At 41.3% G+C, this 16294-nt stretch overlaps 1 protein-coding gene across 1 annotated transcript in view; it reads right to left on the reverse strand.

Moving 5' to 3' along the window:
• Positions 1–9958, reverse strand: part of LOC145402106 (uncharacterized) — a 34226-nt gene extending 24268 nt beyond the window's left edge. The window contains exon 1 of the mRNA XM_080274223.1: positions 9935–9958. Within this exon, the coding sequence (XP_080130349.1) occupies positions 9935–9955 (21 nt within the window). The 5' untranslated portion in view covers positions 9956–9958. The remainder of the gene's footprint in view (positions 1–9934) is intronic.
• Between the last annotated feature and the right edge of the window lie 6336 nt (positions 9959–16294).

Below are 16294 nucleotides of genomic sequence, written 5' to 3' on the forward strand. Positions count from 1 at the left end.
GCAGGAGATGGGGGAGTCAAACAGCACCTGAGCAGCTGGAAGTCGTCTCTAGAGTTGTGTGGCTGGAGGCCGTCACGTTTTGGTGTGCAGCTGGAGGCCGTCATGTTTTGGTGTGCGGCTGGAGCCCATCATGTTTGGTGAGCGGCTGGAGGCCGTCACGTTTGGTGTGTGGCTGGAGGCCGTCACTAGTTTGGAGCAGCTAGAGGCCATCTCCTTGGTTTTGCGGCTAGAGGCCATCACAGGGGTGCTGTTCAGGACTCTTTTCGCCCCCACCCTGAACGTGTTGAGGGCTAGTCCGGTTGGAGGGTAATGTGCACGGATTACAGCACTCATGCTGGGTCTATTCTGGGGAATAAGAGCGCAATGTAGTTGGGGACATACGTCCATCCTGCCTTCACATCATGCGCGCCCTCAGAGCCCCTCCATGGTCACCTCCTGGGGGGGTGTCACTGTCCCGGTGGTGCTCAGTTGCCACGGTCGATATTTCAGTATTGTTTTCAGTTTGTCTGTTTGTCTGTGTGTCTGTTAGCACGATAATTTTGCAACTGCTCAAGATATCATCACAAAATTTTACAGGTGTATAGTGGGAAAAAAAAAAAAAAAAGATCATGACTTCGAAACTGATGAAAGCAGGTCAAGCTCTGAGTCAATTAGCATGATAATTTTGCAGCTGCTCAAGATATCATTACAAAACTTTGCAGGTGTGTAGTAAGGATGAAAATCTCTTACGAGTACTGTTTTCAGTTTGCCCGTCTGTCTGTGTGCCTGTTAGCACGATAACTTTGCAACCGCTCAAGATATCATCACAGAATTTTTCAGGTGTGAAGTAGGGATGGAAATCTCCTACGAGTTCGAAATTGGTGAAAGTAGGTCAAGGTCTGTGTGTCTGTTAGCACAATAACTTTGCAACCACTCAAGATATCATCACAAAACTTTTCTGGTGTGTAGTAGGGATGAAAATATAAGAGGTCGAAATTGGTGAAAGTAGGTCAAGGTCATATTCCGAGCAGCGCCAGATATGTATCGGCTCGCAGCTGGTGTGATTCTACCCTTAGGGGGGCCTCTAGTTGGTACTGTGCATCCATAATGAATATGGTGTCAGTCTGGGGTCCAAGTACATGTAGCAAAGCATCTGTCACTTCTCTGTACAGTTCAGTCAAATACCACGAGTGATGTTTATAAGTTTCCACATGTCTCCTGTAGGCCCTAATTCGTAACTGCTAAGAAGTCAGGCTGTCGTCATATTCTGTCTTAATGGGTGACATGAAAAGATTAGTAACGGTTATTGAAACACTGATGCACAGTGCCTGTGGGGTACGTAAATGCATCAACCTGTCTTCCAAACTTTAAAGCACAACAGTATTTGATCAGTTAGTGCTGATTGTACAGCACATTTATTGAGAACAGGCTACGACTTTATGTCATCCATGGCCACTTGGGATGGTGGTGTACTCACCAAACAAAGCTTGCTGGAAGGGCGCACTGTGTGGGCGAGTCATGTTGATAGTTCTGAAATATATATTCTCTCTGTTCAGCTTTCAGCACTCCTCTCTCTCTCTCTCTCTCTCTCTCATCATTTAGCTCCCTTTACCTTCCTCGCAAAACGTCAGCTTCATTGTGAGCAGCACATGCTTACTTTCCTGTTCTTGTCGGTAATCTTGTTTTACCTTCATGTATAGGTAGGTGGGGGCTCCCATCATCCACCCACTAAGTGTAGTTACCCTGTTTTGGGGGTAGTTCTACACTGAGTGGCAAGCCAAATGTTTTCCTGTAAACCAGGAAAGCATTTACAGTGCTGGATGGTAACCTTATAACCAACCAACACGTGTTCCCTACGTGACAGGAAGTGGGTTGGCAGAGGGTTAGTGCCCATCCCCAGAAAACAGCTAATTAAAAATATGAACAAGAAGCCTTGGACCAGGACTGAGCAAAAGTTGACGACTAAGGACCGGACAAAGGACTTTGCTATGAATGGCTACATGGAATGTAAGGAGTGCAAATGATGAGGTGAAAGGGAGAGAGATTGTCCAGGTGCTTGAGGGTGTGACAGTGGATGTATGTGGACTAACTGAAACTAAATGGTGAGGTTAGAGTGTGAGAGAATGGGAGTATGGATGGGGTATATGCGCGGGAGTAGGTGAGAATGAGAGGCCAAAGGAAGGAGTGTGTATTGTTGTGAGTAACAGATGGAAGGAGAATATAAGAGAGTATGGATCAGTTGGCTCTAGGATTGTGTGGGTAAGTGTGAAAGTTGGACTACAAATGTGGGGGATTGTGTGCGTGTATGCGCCAACGCAAGATCGTGCAAGTAGAATGAGAGAAGAGTTCTGGACAAATGTGGAAGCGTGCTTGAAAAAGTTTGTAAGGAATGAGAGAGTATTTTTGATTGGAGACAGGAATGGAAAAGTAGGGAATGTAAAGGTGGATGGAGTAGTTGGTGAGTGGGGTGTGCCTGCAGAGATGAATGAGAATGGCAGTGCTTTAGTGGACATTTGTGCCGGGAGGGGGTTGGTGATAGCTAATACCCTCTTCAGGCACAAAATGATCCATAGGTATACGTGGCGAGTGATGAGAAGGGTGGATGGTGAAATGAATGAACAGATGGCAATGATTGATTATGTCTGTGTGGATGAAAGGACGAGAAGGTGTATAATGGATGCAAGAGTATATAAATCAAAATCCAAACAAAATGGAGAAATAGGGGAAGGGAAGGACAGGAGGAAATAGTTCTTACAAGGAGGGTAGAAAAGTTACAAGAGGATGGAAAAAAGGCAGAATATAAAAGGGAAGTGGAGGAGCGATTGGGTAAATATACAGTAGACTGGAACAGATGGGGGACATGGAAGGTGTGTGCAAGATATTCACAGAAGAAATCTGTGCAGCATGTGAGGTGGTGTGTGGTGTGAAGAGAAGACGAAAGAGGGTGCAGGGAACAGCATGGTGGACTGAAGAGGTGAGAGGCTATGGCATAAAAGAAGAAAGCATATAGTGAGTGGATGAGAAACAGGGGCGTCGAAGGAGCTGAGAGACGGAAGAGAGAGTTATATGCAGAGAGGAAGAGAGAGGTGAAAAGATTAGTAAGAGAGAATAAGAACAGAGTGGATGAGGAATTTGGAAGGAATTTGAGTGTAAGTGAGGGAATGTAAGAAAATGTTCTGGAAAGAGGTAAAAAGAGTTAGACAGGGTGCCAAAGAAGTTAGTTGGGGAGTGAAGGATAAAAATGGTAGATTGCTAATGGAGAAGGGAGAAAAAGTGAACAGATGGAGAGAACACTTTAATGAGTTGTTGAACACACAGAATGAAAGTAATGCAAGTATAAGTGGCTGGGGAATGGCTAGGAGGAGGAGGGATGTGAGAAGAGAGGAATAAATCAGTAGGATGGAAGTTGAGGAAGCAATGAAGATTAAAATGGAGAAAGCACCAGGAATTGACGGAGTGTGTAGTGAAATGCTGAAGCATGGGGGAGTGATACTAGTAGAATGGATGTGGAAGATGTGCAGATTGGCCTGGGAGGAAGGTAGAGTCCCGGAGGATTGGAAGTCAGGTATAATTATTCCCCTGTACAAAGGAAAAGGGGAAAAAGAAGTGTGTGGTAATCATAGGGGCATTTGCCTTCTTAGTGTAAAAGGAAAAGTATATGGTAGGATACTTATTGACAGAGTTATGGAAATAACAAAGGAATTAGGTGGAGAAGAACAGGGAGGTTTTAGGAGGGGAAGAGGTTGTGTAGATCAGATATTCATTTTTAGATCTTTATCAGCAAAGTTTCTAGAGAAGGGGAAGAAGTTGTATGCAGCCTTCATGGATTTGGAGAAGGCATATGACAGGGTGGATAGACAAGGATTGTGGAAAGTATTAAGAATATATGGTGTAGACGGGAAGTTGTTGAAGTCCGTGAAGAGTTTGTATGAGGGTGCTAAGGCTGGAGTGCGTGTGGATAGTGAACTGAGTGAATTTTTCTGTTTGAAGGTTGGATTGAAACAAGGATGTGTCATGTTTCCATAGTTGTTCATTCTGTGTATGGACGGGGTTATAAAAGAGGTACAAGGTAGAGCAGTGGATGTTGGAGCGGCCCTAGTGAGGGAGGTCAGTGTTTGGAAACTCCCTGTACTGTTATTTGCTGATGATACTGTGCTGTTAAGTGAAGACAAAGGGGAGCTTCAAGGCTTGATGGATGAGTTTGGGAGAGTGTGTAAGAAACGGAATCTAAAGGCGAATGTAGGGAAGAGCAAAGTGATGGTCTTCTAGAGAAATGAAGTCAGTGAATGTACAGTGAGATTGGATGGGGAGGAGATGGAGAATGTGAGTGTGCTTAAGTACTTGGGGAGTGTGATGAGTAAGGATGGAAGTTTGGAGGGTGAAGTGCTTAAAAAGGTATAACAGGGAAGAAATTTTGCTGGTTCCTTGAGGGCAGTGATAAGAAACAGGGAAGTGAGCATGGAAGTGAAAAAGCAACTACATGACAGTATTGTGATACCAAACGTATGGAAGCGAAGCTTGGACCTTGTTGGCGAGACAGAAGTCAAGAGTGAGAGAAGTGGAAATGAGTTATTTGAGAGGAGCATGTGGAGTCACATAGAAAGACAGACCGACAAATGAGGAAATGAAGGAGCATTGTGGTGTGGATGTGGATGTGATAGGAAGCGTTAGGAGAAACACATTAAGGTGGTTTGGCCATGTGGAGAGGATGAAGGATAAGAGACTGACGAGGAGAGTGTGTGAGTGAGGTGGAGGAGGGGAGAGGGAGGGGGAGGCCAAGGATGAGATGGAAAGATGGAGTGGAGAGGTATATGAGAGAGGGGTGTGTGAGCTGGGAGCAGGGCGGTGAAATGGCGGAGGACAGAGCGACATGGAGTCGATCTGTTTGTGGCTACCCCTTACAGGATTAAGGCGTGTGGCAGTAGATAGATAGATAGATCTTTTTAACGTTGATTTTCTGGTAAATTTCCTGTCTGTTGACACTTTTCCTAGTTAATCTCTAAGTGACTGGAATGATTTAGGGTTTGTTTCTTATCGCCAAACGATTATATTCTACTGAGAGAAGCACTCCGGCCTCAAGGGGGTTAAATATACATTAATTGCTGCCAATGTTTACCCGTGACGGTGAAGCCAACCCCTCCTAAGCTAACACGCACTCCAGCCTCTCCCAATCGCCGGCCTTGGAGGGAAAGTGAAGGCGGGGAGGAGACGGGAAGTGATTGTGCAACGTAAACGATTGCAGTTGCGGCTGACAGTTGCTAATTGCAGAGAACTATACCTTACTGTGTCATTACTGAGGGGTCGCGGGGAGTTGGTATTGCTGGCGAGGATAATAACGTGAGGGATCAGTAAGCCGTATTCTCCTAAGCACTGGAGACTTCGTAACTTCCCTTGGAGATTTTTGTATGCAACGAAGAACTTAAGATGGAGAGCATGTATAATTTGTCACCTCTTAAGAAAGGAGAGAGAGAGAGAGAGAGAGAGAGAACTGATGGCAGGAAAAGAAGTGTTGTATGCGTTAAGCCCCCTCACATGCAACATACTCTTACTATACCTTAATATTTTCTTGCATGCTGTGTACTCGTATGTCACTATCGACTTGGCATTAGTTATACAAAAGAGGATGACAAAATGTAATCGCAAAATCTATAGGTAAGGATAATTTGTTTTGAATTATAAATCAAGAAGCATACGACTTAATGAATGCAAGAAAAAACAACTGCATGTGCAAAATAAAGGATGCAGAACAAAACAACAATTGCAGATGGTTTTAAGTAATGACGCATTGAATGAAACTGTAAGGATAATGCTACGGATAATGAACACGACACAGTTGTAGACATTACTAATTAATGATACTTTGAATAGAATTGTATGAATGACATGAAGGACAGAGAACACGACACTGCTATATAGTTGCAGTTTTAAGTAGTGACGCCATGATGGAAATGTATGAATGATTTGAAGGGAAGTGAATGAAACACGAGATTATTACAAGAAGCTACCAATACCTGTAGTTTGTTTTTCTCTGATGGAACAGTGTCACTCCCACAACTTGTATACCAAGCCGTACTGTGTGAAATTCCATGTCTTTGTCATATGGTAGGTATCACCCGTGTTTTAACCTGACGGAGATCTCTGATCCCTTTCAGCTCAGTTGATGACCAAGTGCAGTCACGCAGGGGCCTCGTTTGGGTGGGGGACAGGGGAACGTGTCCCCCCCCCCCCCACGTTTTAGAGCCTGGGGGACAGAATATCTTTTGTCCCCCACATTTTTCTAGGTGAAAATTTTCAGGATGAATAGCTTTATGCCGTTTTTCTTCTTCTTTTTTTTTTTTTTTTTTTTCCCCTTAATGGAAAAATCCTTTCTGTACAGTACAGTAAAGTTCAGGTGATATGAAAATCATTCCCTACTGAGCGGGGCAGTTCGAGTGGTCACCTGAGTCTAGGATTAAAATAGATTAATCCCACCAGATGTATTTACTTGGGTCAGTCTTGACGTATGCATCACCCCTGATGCCTGAGCCAATGAGAATGAAACTAATGAATAAGTAGTGGAAAACAGAATTTCTTTTGGTTACCACCACAGCAGTAGTAACAAAACAGAACGTCTTGTGAAGTTACTACTATTATCTCCGGCAAGCTAATGTGAGGCTGAATGTTCCTTCAGTTCTCTACGTCGGATCAAGACCTGGCTAAGATCTACCATGAGTCAATAACGTCTCAACCATGTTGCTGTCTGTCACGTTCATAGAGACATCCTCTGGGAATTGTTATGTGAGGAGATAGCAAAAGAGTTCATTAGAGCGGTTGATGCTAGATCCCATGTATTTGGGAAATTCTGAGGGTGCAATCATGCGAAGTCAGTGACATGAATTATTAAACAACGTACAAATGCTAAATTATGTAGTAACACTGTCATGAGTGAGTGTATGCTAGTTTTTAGTAGTTTTCCTTTGAATAGTACTGTATTGTATTGTTTTCTGGTGGTTACAGGCCTAGGCTACCAGTTCGTCGTCATCATCTTTCAAAGTACACCCTAGAAACCTGTACTGTTTTTTTTTTTTTTTTTTTTTTTTTATTACTCAATATTGACGTAATTTTCCCACACAATGGCGAACAATGATTAAAAGATAGTCTTTTCTCTAGATCCTTCTACAGTTGAATGTTGTGCTTGTATTATGCATACATTTACCTTCACCTTACAAAAATGCTGCGCCGGTGGCCGGGGGCTACGCATCCCCGGACTTCCCCCCCCTTCCCTCTGCGATGCTCACAAAGTAGTATGATGCCGAGTGTGTCCCCCCACATTTGCAGACAAAACGAGGCCCCTGCATTGGAGGGTCATCGAATTTTATGCAACCACGACTTTATATTCATGTTGTGGTCCCGTCAGGTAAGCCAGCTATAGTCAAACCACCTGACTACAATTGACCATCAGTGGACTGAGCTGAAGGGGGTAAGGAATCGTTGGAAAAAAAAAAAAAAAACGCACCACACATTATTTCATGGCTTTAGTCGGTAGTATATATTGAGGTAATAAATACCTAAAGATATAACAAGAAGTGCATAATCGCGTCGTTAAAATGGTGTCTCAAGATTTGTGGATTTGAACTTAATTTACTCTCTCTCTCTCTCTCTCTCTCTCTCTCTCTCTCTCTCTTCCAGATTCAAAATAATCTAAGGCACCCATCCACGGGAAAGTCAGGTGATCTGCACTTTAATTCGAATCTCTGAGAGGGCGGCTGGAGGGTTTTCAGCACTGTAATGCCACTTGGGGCGTAGATCGGTCACCTACATTATGTATTCTATCTATCTGTCTATTGCCAGACGCCTTAATCCCTAATACAGGGTGGCCACAAACAAATCGCCTCCACGTCACCCTGTCCCCCGCCATTTCACTGCCCTGCTCCCAATTCACGCCCCCCTCTCTCAAACACCTCTCCACTCCATCCCTCCATCTCGTCCTTGGCCTTCCCCTCCCTCTTTCCCCCTCCACCTCACTCACATACACTCTCCTAGTCAGTCTCTCTCCAGCCTCTCCACATGGCAAACCACTTACAATGTGTTTCTTCTAACGCTTCCTATTACATCCACATCTACACCACAAATCTCTTTCACATCCTCATTTGTCAGTCTGTCTCTCCATGTGACTCCACAGGCTCCTCTCAAATAACTCATTTCCACTGCTCTCACTCTTGACTTCTGTCCTTCCAACAGCGTCCAAGCTTCACTTCCATACGTTAGAGTTGGTATCACAATACTGTCATGTAGTAGCTTTTTCACTTCCATGCTCACTTCCCTGTTTCTTATCACTGCTTTCAAGGAACCAGTAACCTTTCTTCCCTGTTGTACCCTTTCAAGCACTTCACCCTCCAACTTCCATCCTTACTCATCACACTCCCCAAGTACTTAAACGTACTCACATTTTCCATTTCCTCATCATCCAGCCTCACTGTACATTCACTGACTTCACTTCTGGACTACGGTGACACACCCTCGGGATCCTACATCTCGGAAGAAATTATGTGGTTATGAGTGTTAAATTGACGTTATTAACTGAGCTACTACTACTTAATAATAGTAATAACATCATCTACAACAACAACAATAATAACAATAATAATAATAATAAAACTATTCTTAAAGTGAACCTTTTATCGCTACCAGATGTAGGTATTAATGAAAATGAGGATTATAATTATTCTAGGTACCAGAGGTTTCGTAATCTCTTCTCTAGCGATTTATTGTGCATATTACACCGAAACATTCTCCTGTATGCTATATACTGTATTATATAGATAGATAGATAGATAGATAGATACAGATATATACTTTTAATTGCCTTGATAATAAAAGAAAGTACAGTACATTGGAGTTCTGAAGTGTACAGTAAATCACCAAGGAAAATGTGTTACGAAACCTTAAAAGCCACTAAGAATACGACCGTAAGAGTATTACAAGTTAAGAGTGCAAACGAAGGCAAGTGTGACTCTTCAGAAATAGTGACGTGTGGACCACCTTCTTCAGTCCATATTCAACACTGGAATGAGGTGGGTAGGTCCCTCTTGAGCACGGTCCCAGACTGCCACTCCATTCGGCCATGATCCAGTCCTTTAATTTCCATCAGGAGCTTAGGAAATCGGGGCTAGGTCACTCATTCCCGACGTACTCTCTCGTGAGTGGCGTTGTGTGAACAGTAAGTTCCAACCATTCTTTTGATATAAATGTCTACAGGCTTAATTCGGTTGAAGCGCCTTAAATAAATCGCTAAGCGTCATTAATCCACTAAACCACCTCGAGCCATTTGATTATAATGGTTATCATCCAGTGTAGTAATTGGTTTCATGGAAACCATTTGGCATGTTATTGTAGAGCCACCTGAACACAGCACTACATCGAATGAGCGGAGAATGGGATTCCCATTTAATACCAGACGATTTTATTTAGATTGAATCAGAGGGGTCGGATAGTCTTCATTATACTCCTTGGCTATGGGAGGTCCTGAGCTGAATAAAACCGTCTGATGGTAGCAAGAACACAATGATAAGAGGCATCCTCTGGCTGAAGATATCTTTAGGGGTTAAACAAGAGGAGGAGGTTCTAATTTGTCTCGTGCTTGCACAAATGATGTAATACGGGATGCGGGTTTCCAGCCCCCACCACCGCTCTCGTTCAGTTTCCTTTTAACTCAAGACAGTCAGCTAAACATATTAACCCTTTCACCTTGAGAACGTCTTGTTCATTTTATTCCTGTTACCTGCAGACGTTATTCAGGCTAGGATAGGTGATACAGACTGGAGGGGTTAGATTTAGACTTCATTAAATTCCTACGGCAAGAAAAGTCTTACTTACATTGAATGAAATCGTCTGTAAGTTGCAAGATTAATACAGAAAAAACATCACAGTAAAGGGTTTAAAGTAACAAAGAATCTCAGAGACGTCAAATACTTACCAGTAATGCGTAGATCTTCATTTCTTTACCGATGTATTTCGAGTAAGAGTAATTTTTAACAGTTCTGTGGACACACAGTCACTTGTAAGACATTCTCACTTTCCAGATAATGATCTGTGGGTGTTTATCAACACTGTATGTATATATATATATATATATATATATATATATATATATATATATATATATATATATATATATATATATATATATATATTGATTTCGTATTAAGTTCGTTTCTCGCCAGAAGTCTGAATTGCAGCCCCACAGTAGTACAGCCGAATAGTATATGTCGATTAAATTAACTTACTACTGTGCGTATAGCAAACTTTTAAGTCTTAAGAAAGTTCATAATTAAAATTATTGGAAAAAAAAAGTGTGGGTATACCCAAAATTTAGGAGTTAATAATGACAGGATGTACAAGAGAGGCGGAGCGGAGATACGCGCAGTGTGAGCGCTGATGCGGTAGTGGCGGTGCTTCAGTAGTGGTGGTAAGAGTTCTCTCTCTCTCTCTCTCTCTCTCTCTCTCTCAAGGTTAAGAATGAAGGAGCGGAAGAAACTTATACAAAACGAAGAGGAAGTTATTTACGAAAGCCAAGAAAAGCAGAAGAGGATGAGTCAACCATAAAGGAAAATAAACTTCATGAAAGATCATGCTAAGCGAACAGGAAGAAAAAAGAAGTCAAGGGAACGAACAGATATATTTGATAACATTTAGAGAGCAAGAAGAACTTTAGAATAGTAAGAGAACAAGATACTGAAGGTAAAAACATGAAGGGATTGATATTAAAAACCTTCTAGAGAAGAGGAAGCAAATTAATAAGATCACGTTAAGGGAATTCAAAATTTACATTAGGAAGAATTGAGTTGGAAGGATAGGATACGAAATGTGTTGTGCATATATATATATATATATATATATATATATATATATATGATCATCCGTAGAGAACTTGACTGTCTGTAGCGAAGTATTTATATGGGATTCTCTCCACACCGAGTTATGATTATCTATAGGTAACTAATCTGTCTGTCTATCTATTGCCAGACGCCTTTATCCCGTAAGGGGTGGCCACAAACTAATCGCCTCCATGTCGTCCTGTCCCACGCCATTTCACCGCCCTGCTTCCAGCTCACACCCCCGTCTCTAATATACCTCACCACTCCATGTCTCCATCCTTCCATCTCATCCTTGGCCTCCCCCTTCCTCTCCCCCCCCCTCCACCTCACTCGCATACACTTTCCTCGTCAGTGTCTCGCTCTCCATCCTCTCCACATAGCCAAACCACCTCAGTGTATTTTCTCTTAATGCTTCCTATCACATCCACATCCACACAATGCTCCTTCATTTCCTCATTTGTCAGTCTCTCTCTCCATGTGACTCCACATGCTCCTCTCAACTCATTTCCACTGCTCTCAAGCTTGACTTGTGACCCTCCAACAATGTCCAAACTTCACTTCCATACGTTAGAGTTTGTATCACAATACTGTAATGCAGTAGCTTTTTCGCTTCCATGTTCACTTCCCTGTTTCTTACCACTGCTTTCAAGGAACCAGCAACCTTTCTTCCTTGTTGTACCCTTTCAAGCATCTTACCCTCTTAATTTCCATCCTTACTCACCACACTACCCAAGTACTTAAATGCACTCACATTTTCCATTTCCTCCTCATCCATAGAGCTAATTACTGTATCGTTATGAAATTGATTATTCAGATAGGACTGGTTATCCATAAAGAACTTGGGTTATTCCTACAGAACTATGATTATCCGTATACATTAGAAGTCTGATTACCTTTGCGGAATTCTGATTGCCGACATATTTTTTTTTTTTTTTTTTTTTTATGTGCTCGACTCTGGGCATAGGCTTCACAGCCTGCTATCAAGGCCCAGCAGTCCTCCTACATACCATACATCTCTACTGATTGTCCTAAGAGACTTCTGAGTTTCCACGTAAACCTCTGACCATCCATCCTGCAAACTTGTCCCTGCCTAGGCAGGTCAGATAAAAGAACCACAAGAATAAATCGTAAATTCATAAAGCTTGGTGATCTAGTGAATTGAGGCTCTCCAACCGGATGTGATCCATAAGAGATTACATACAACACTTGATTGGTGTTTATTGCTCACTAATTACCACTCATGAAAGTGACTGGTCACTCTTGCCTTAAATACCTTTACGAAGCAAAGTTGCCCCTGACAGAGCAGTGAAGGACTGGATGATAGAATATGAACAGTCGGGTATATGAGCAGTCAAGTGTACGTACAGGCAGGTACGTATACACATTTTCCATCTCCCCACTATCCAGCCTCACTGTGCAGTCAGTGACCATTTCTCTCGAATAGCATAACTTTACTCTTCCCTACATTCACCTATGTGGTCGGTGGGAACGCCTTCACCACACAGTGCAATGCTATTCGAGGGTGACTCTACATTGAGTGACAAGCCAAATGATTTCCTGTAAGCCAGGACATCATTTAATACGCTGGGTGGTAACCTTGTAACCATTCCATACGTGTTCCCTACGTGTCAACAAGTGGTTTGGCGGAGGGTTAATGCCCCTCCCCGGAAAACAACTAACTAAAATGACTTGATAATCACGTCCAGATACATAGGAGTCTGAATAACCATGTCTACAAAAGTAGGAGTCAGGATAATCATGTATCTGAATAATCAGGAGTTTGGATGACCATGTGTATGATAATCAGAATTCTGAATAACCGTGTCTGGATAATCAGAAGTCCGGATAAGTTTGTGTCTGGATAATTAGGAGCTTGGATAAACGTGTGAATAATCAGGAATATGGATAATCATGTACTACGATAATCTGAGGTCTGGTCACGCGCCTGGACAGTCAGGGGGTCTGGATTATTGAGAGGGGATAAATCGTTGTCTGGATGAAGATAAGTCTGGGTAATCAAATCTAGATAATCTGGATTATTGATTTATCAGGTGACTAATTGAGTGTACTGTATGTAGTTTCCGTATAATACATGTCTAGATAATCAAATTAGGAATAATCAAGTGTCTGAATACGGTAATTAGATACCTCGTACAAGATAATCAAGTGTCTGGATAATCAGGAAAGGATTATGAGGAAACCAGAGAGGGTGTAGGCGTGTAGGAAGAGGAAGAGAAAGTGTATTTGTTCGCCGGATTTCCTTATTTTTGTCTGAAGTCCTCGAGCTGAATCTGAAAGAAAAAAGGAAAAAGAATTTAATGCGCAAACATGAGACAAATTTCTGAATTCATCAAGGCTGCATGTAAGTCATAATTGAATACATTTTTATTTATTTATTTATTTATATTCAGAGCTGTGAACCTCAAGAACCGACACCAGAAAATTGTTGGCTCAATATTCTTTCTGGGAAGTATTATATACTGTTACTAAAGTTTCGAAATCCATCTTAATTCATTAATAGCTACTGAAAAATTATGTCTAGGCAACATTACTTCTGACTTATTTAAACCGTCATAACAGTTTTCGAATACTTACAGTATAACCCTGAATACATAAAAGCCTAGTCGTGTAAAATCCTTCTTCCTTATCAAACAGCTGGTGGCGATATTAGCATAAACCCTCCAAGAATCCATACATGAGCGAGAAGCCTAAGGAAGGGATGTCCCGCCTGACTATGAGTATAGCCCACGAGTACAGCAGTTATCCTGGCTGATTTTTTACGTAAATACACTATATGGATATTGTTCTTAAAATACCTTGTAAATTCAAAAACATCAACTTATGGTACTTGGCCTTGAGAGAGAGAGAGAGAGAGAGAGAGAGAGAGAGAGAGAGAGAGAGAGAGAGAGAATTAATCTCAATATCCTGCCTACCAAAGCTCATTTAACTATGTAGCCAACATTTTCCGATATGTTGTAAGAAGAAATGTTAAATCTCACTGAAAATGACGCATCAGATTCACAGCATTGCTATCAATAAAATTTTTAGGATTTTTGTGATGTTGAGTGGTAAAATCCTGCCGGGAAAAAAATATATCTTTCTTGCAGAAAGTTATCTTCGTTTATATTCTAATTTTATACACCCTTTATATATATATATATATATATATAGTGGTAGGTGGTGGCGACCATCATCCACTCACTTGATGTAGTGCTGCCTACGTCTTCCTTAGGATTCATCATTTTTTTCTGTGCCTGCCCTCCAGTCTTTCTATTTCTCCCATCTATCCTGTCACTTATTATTGCTTTTTTTTTTTTTTTTTTCTCCTTTACAGGTGGCTTTACATTGAGTGACAAGCCAAATGGTTTCCTGTAAGCCAAGAAACCATTTACAACGCTGGGTGGTAACCATATAACCAAACCATAATTGCTCCCTACGTGTCAGCAAGTGGATTGGTGAAGGGTTAGTGCCCCTATGGCCCCTACCCGTAAAACAAATATCTCAGTCAAATGGTTACCCCTTACGGGATTATGGCGCCTGGCGATATATATATATATATATATATATATATATATATATATATATATATATATATATATATATATATATAGAAGCACCAGTACATTATACCAAATGTTTATCAGTCAAAGGAGTTCGCCAGTTAACCACTCTTGCTGATTCCATTCAACCTCTCACCGCCGCAGTGTTTGATCTTTATCCCTGTACTATCGCTCTTTTCAGTAGCTACTGCTTTTCTGAACTGTCAGCTTTCCATTACGGTGGTCTCGTAGTACAATTTTCTGTCAAACTATGATGCAAAATTTAACCAGTACCCTCTCTGAGTCAGCTATGAAATCGTGTTCCTCAGTCGTTTTCCTCTGCTGTGTCATCCAGTGTTTTAAACGCAGTGTATCCAGGCACCTCGAAATGAGGAATCTTGAATTTTGCTGTTTTGTTAAGTTTATCCTGGATAGAATTACTCGCAGCTTCCAGCTGTATTCTTTCTTCCTTGGATACAAAAAATTTTCGGAGTAAATTTTTTGGTTTAAGTAGGCTACTTCAGTATAAATGAACACTTAGGTTGGGTGACAGAATGCCAAATTTTATCGTTTATGTAAGTTACGTAGTTGGAGGAGTACAGGTTAGAAACACACTTCATTTGTTCAGTAGGCTACGTGGTATCCTTCGCAAATATACAGCCTATGTAGGCCTATCTCAGTAGCCCTCAAGCACAAGTCTTCTCTCTAGACTAGGCCTGTGGAACTTGGCATGGACCGTATTTATGAACTGTCCTAATCTTGTGCATTAAATAACTTGCATATAAGCTTGTCGTCACTCACGCAGCCAACAAGCACTTCACAGTCAATATCGAAGTGAAAAACTGTGAAAAACAAATCGGTCTGCAGTGAGCCGACAGTCATAGTGACTTGTGTATCCTTAACTTGGTTTGGATACTTTACAAATACGACATATAGAGCTAGTCTTACCGCATACAGACCACACACACGAGAGAATGTGCCGTGGAAGGGAAAGGGAAGGAAAATAAAAAAAGGAGGGGATAAAGGGTTGGGGCTGTGACCTTGTGATTTCCCGCCGTGATCACTTTCCCTTACGCCAGCCAGGTGTTCTCTCTCTCTCTCTCTCTCTCTCTCTCTCTCATATAAAGACCGTACTTGTGCAAGTAGAGTACACACAACAAAACTTAGACTATACCGTGCAGCAAGGCCTCCAACACTTTGTCTGCATATTCAAATCAGAAACATAAAAACGTTTAATGTAAGTCTGTTGTTACTGTCAAAGTTGGTATAAGTAACATGTAATCATAACTTTAAAACATAGATGTGTTGTTTGATTATTAGTTCTTTACTCAGTGTCAAAGTTTTGTTATAACGTTATTAATTAATCAGCTGTATAAAGGTGTATTGGAAAATACATTAGTTCTGCACTCCAGAAATGCAGGTCAGCTAATCTTTGGTTGGGAATATAAAAATATTTGTTCGTCTGATTTGTAAATGTGTAGTAAATTTTATACACATTTTCGGCATCTCAAAGTCTCAAAGTCCTAGGTATATATATATATATATATATATATATATATATATATATATATATATATATATATATATAATATATATATATATATATATATATATATATATATATATATATATATATATATTTATATATATATTTAGGGTGCAAGTCACTTTAAACTTTCCGTTTAACTTTCACATTCTCCTCCCACACAGTCTCCCTCAAATTCAGTGTACACCTGCACGTCCGCATACCATAGTGCTTCGTTTCCGTCCAGATAACTCCTTCCCGATCAACCTTCAGTACCCTCTCTCTCTCTGATATTTCATGACACCTATTCCTCAGCAATTTATTTTACCTTTACACCTCTGCAGCCCCGATCCAGCGCTTTGGAAGAGGAAGGGCGTGAATTCTAGCGGTATTGC

Source organism: Coenobita brevimanus, chromosome 57, assembly GCF_032717465.1.
Source record: "Coenobita brevimanus isolate Jiangsu-jjx chromosome 57, ASM3271746v2, whole genome shotgun sequence".
NCBI classification, from domain to species: Eukaryota; Metazoa; Arthropoda; class Malacostraca; order Decapoda; family Coenobitidae; genus Coenobita; species Coenobita brevimanus.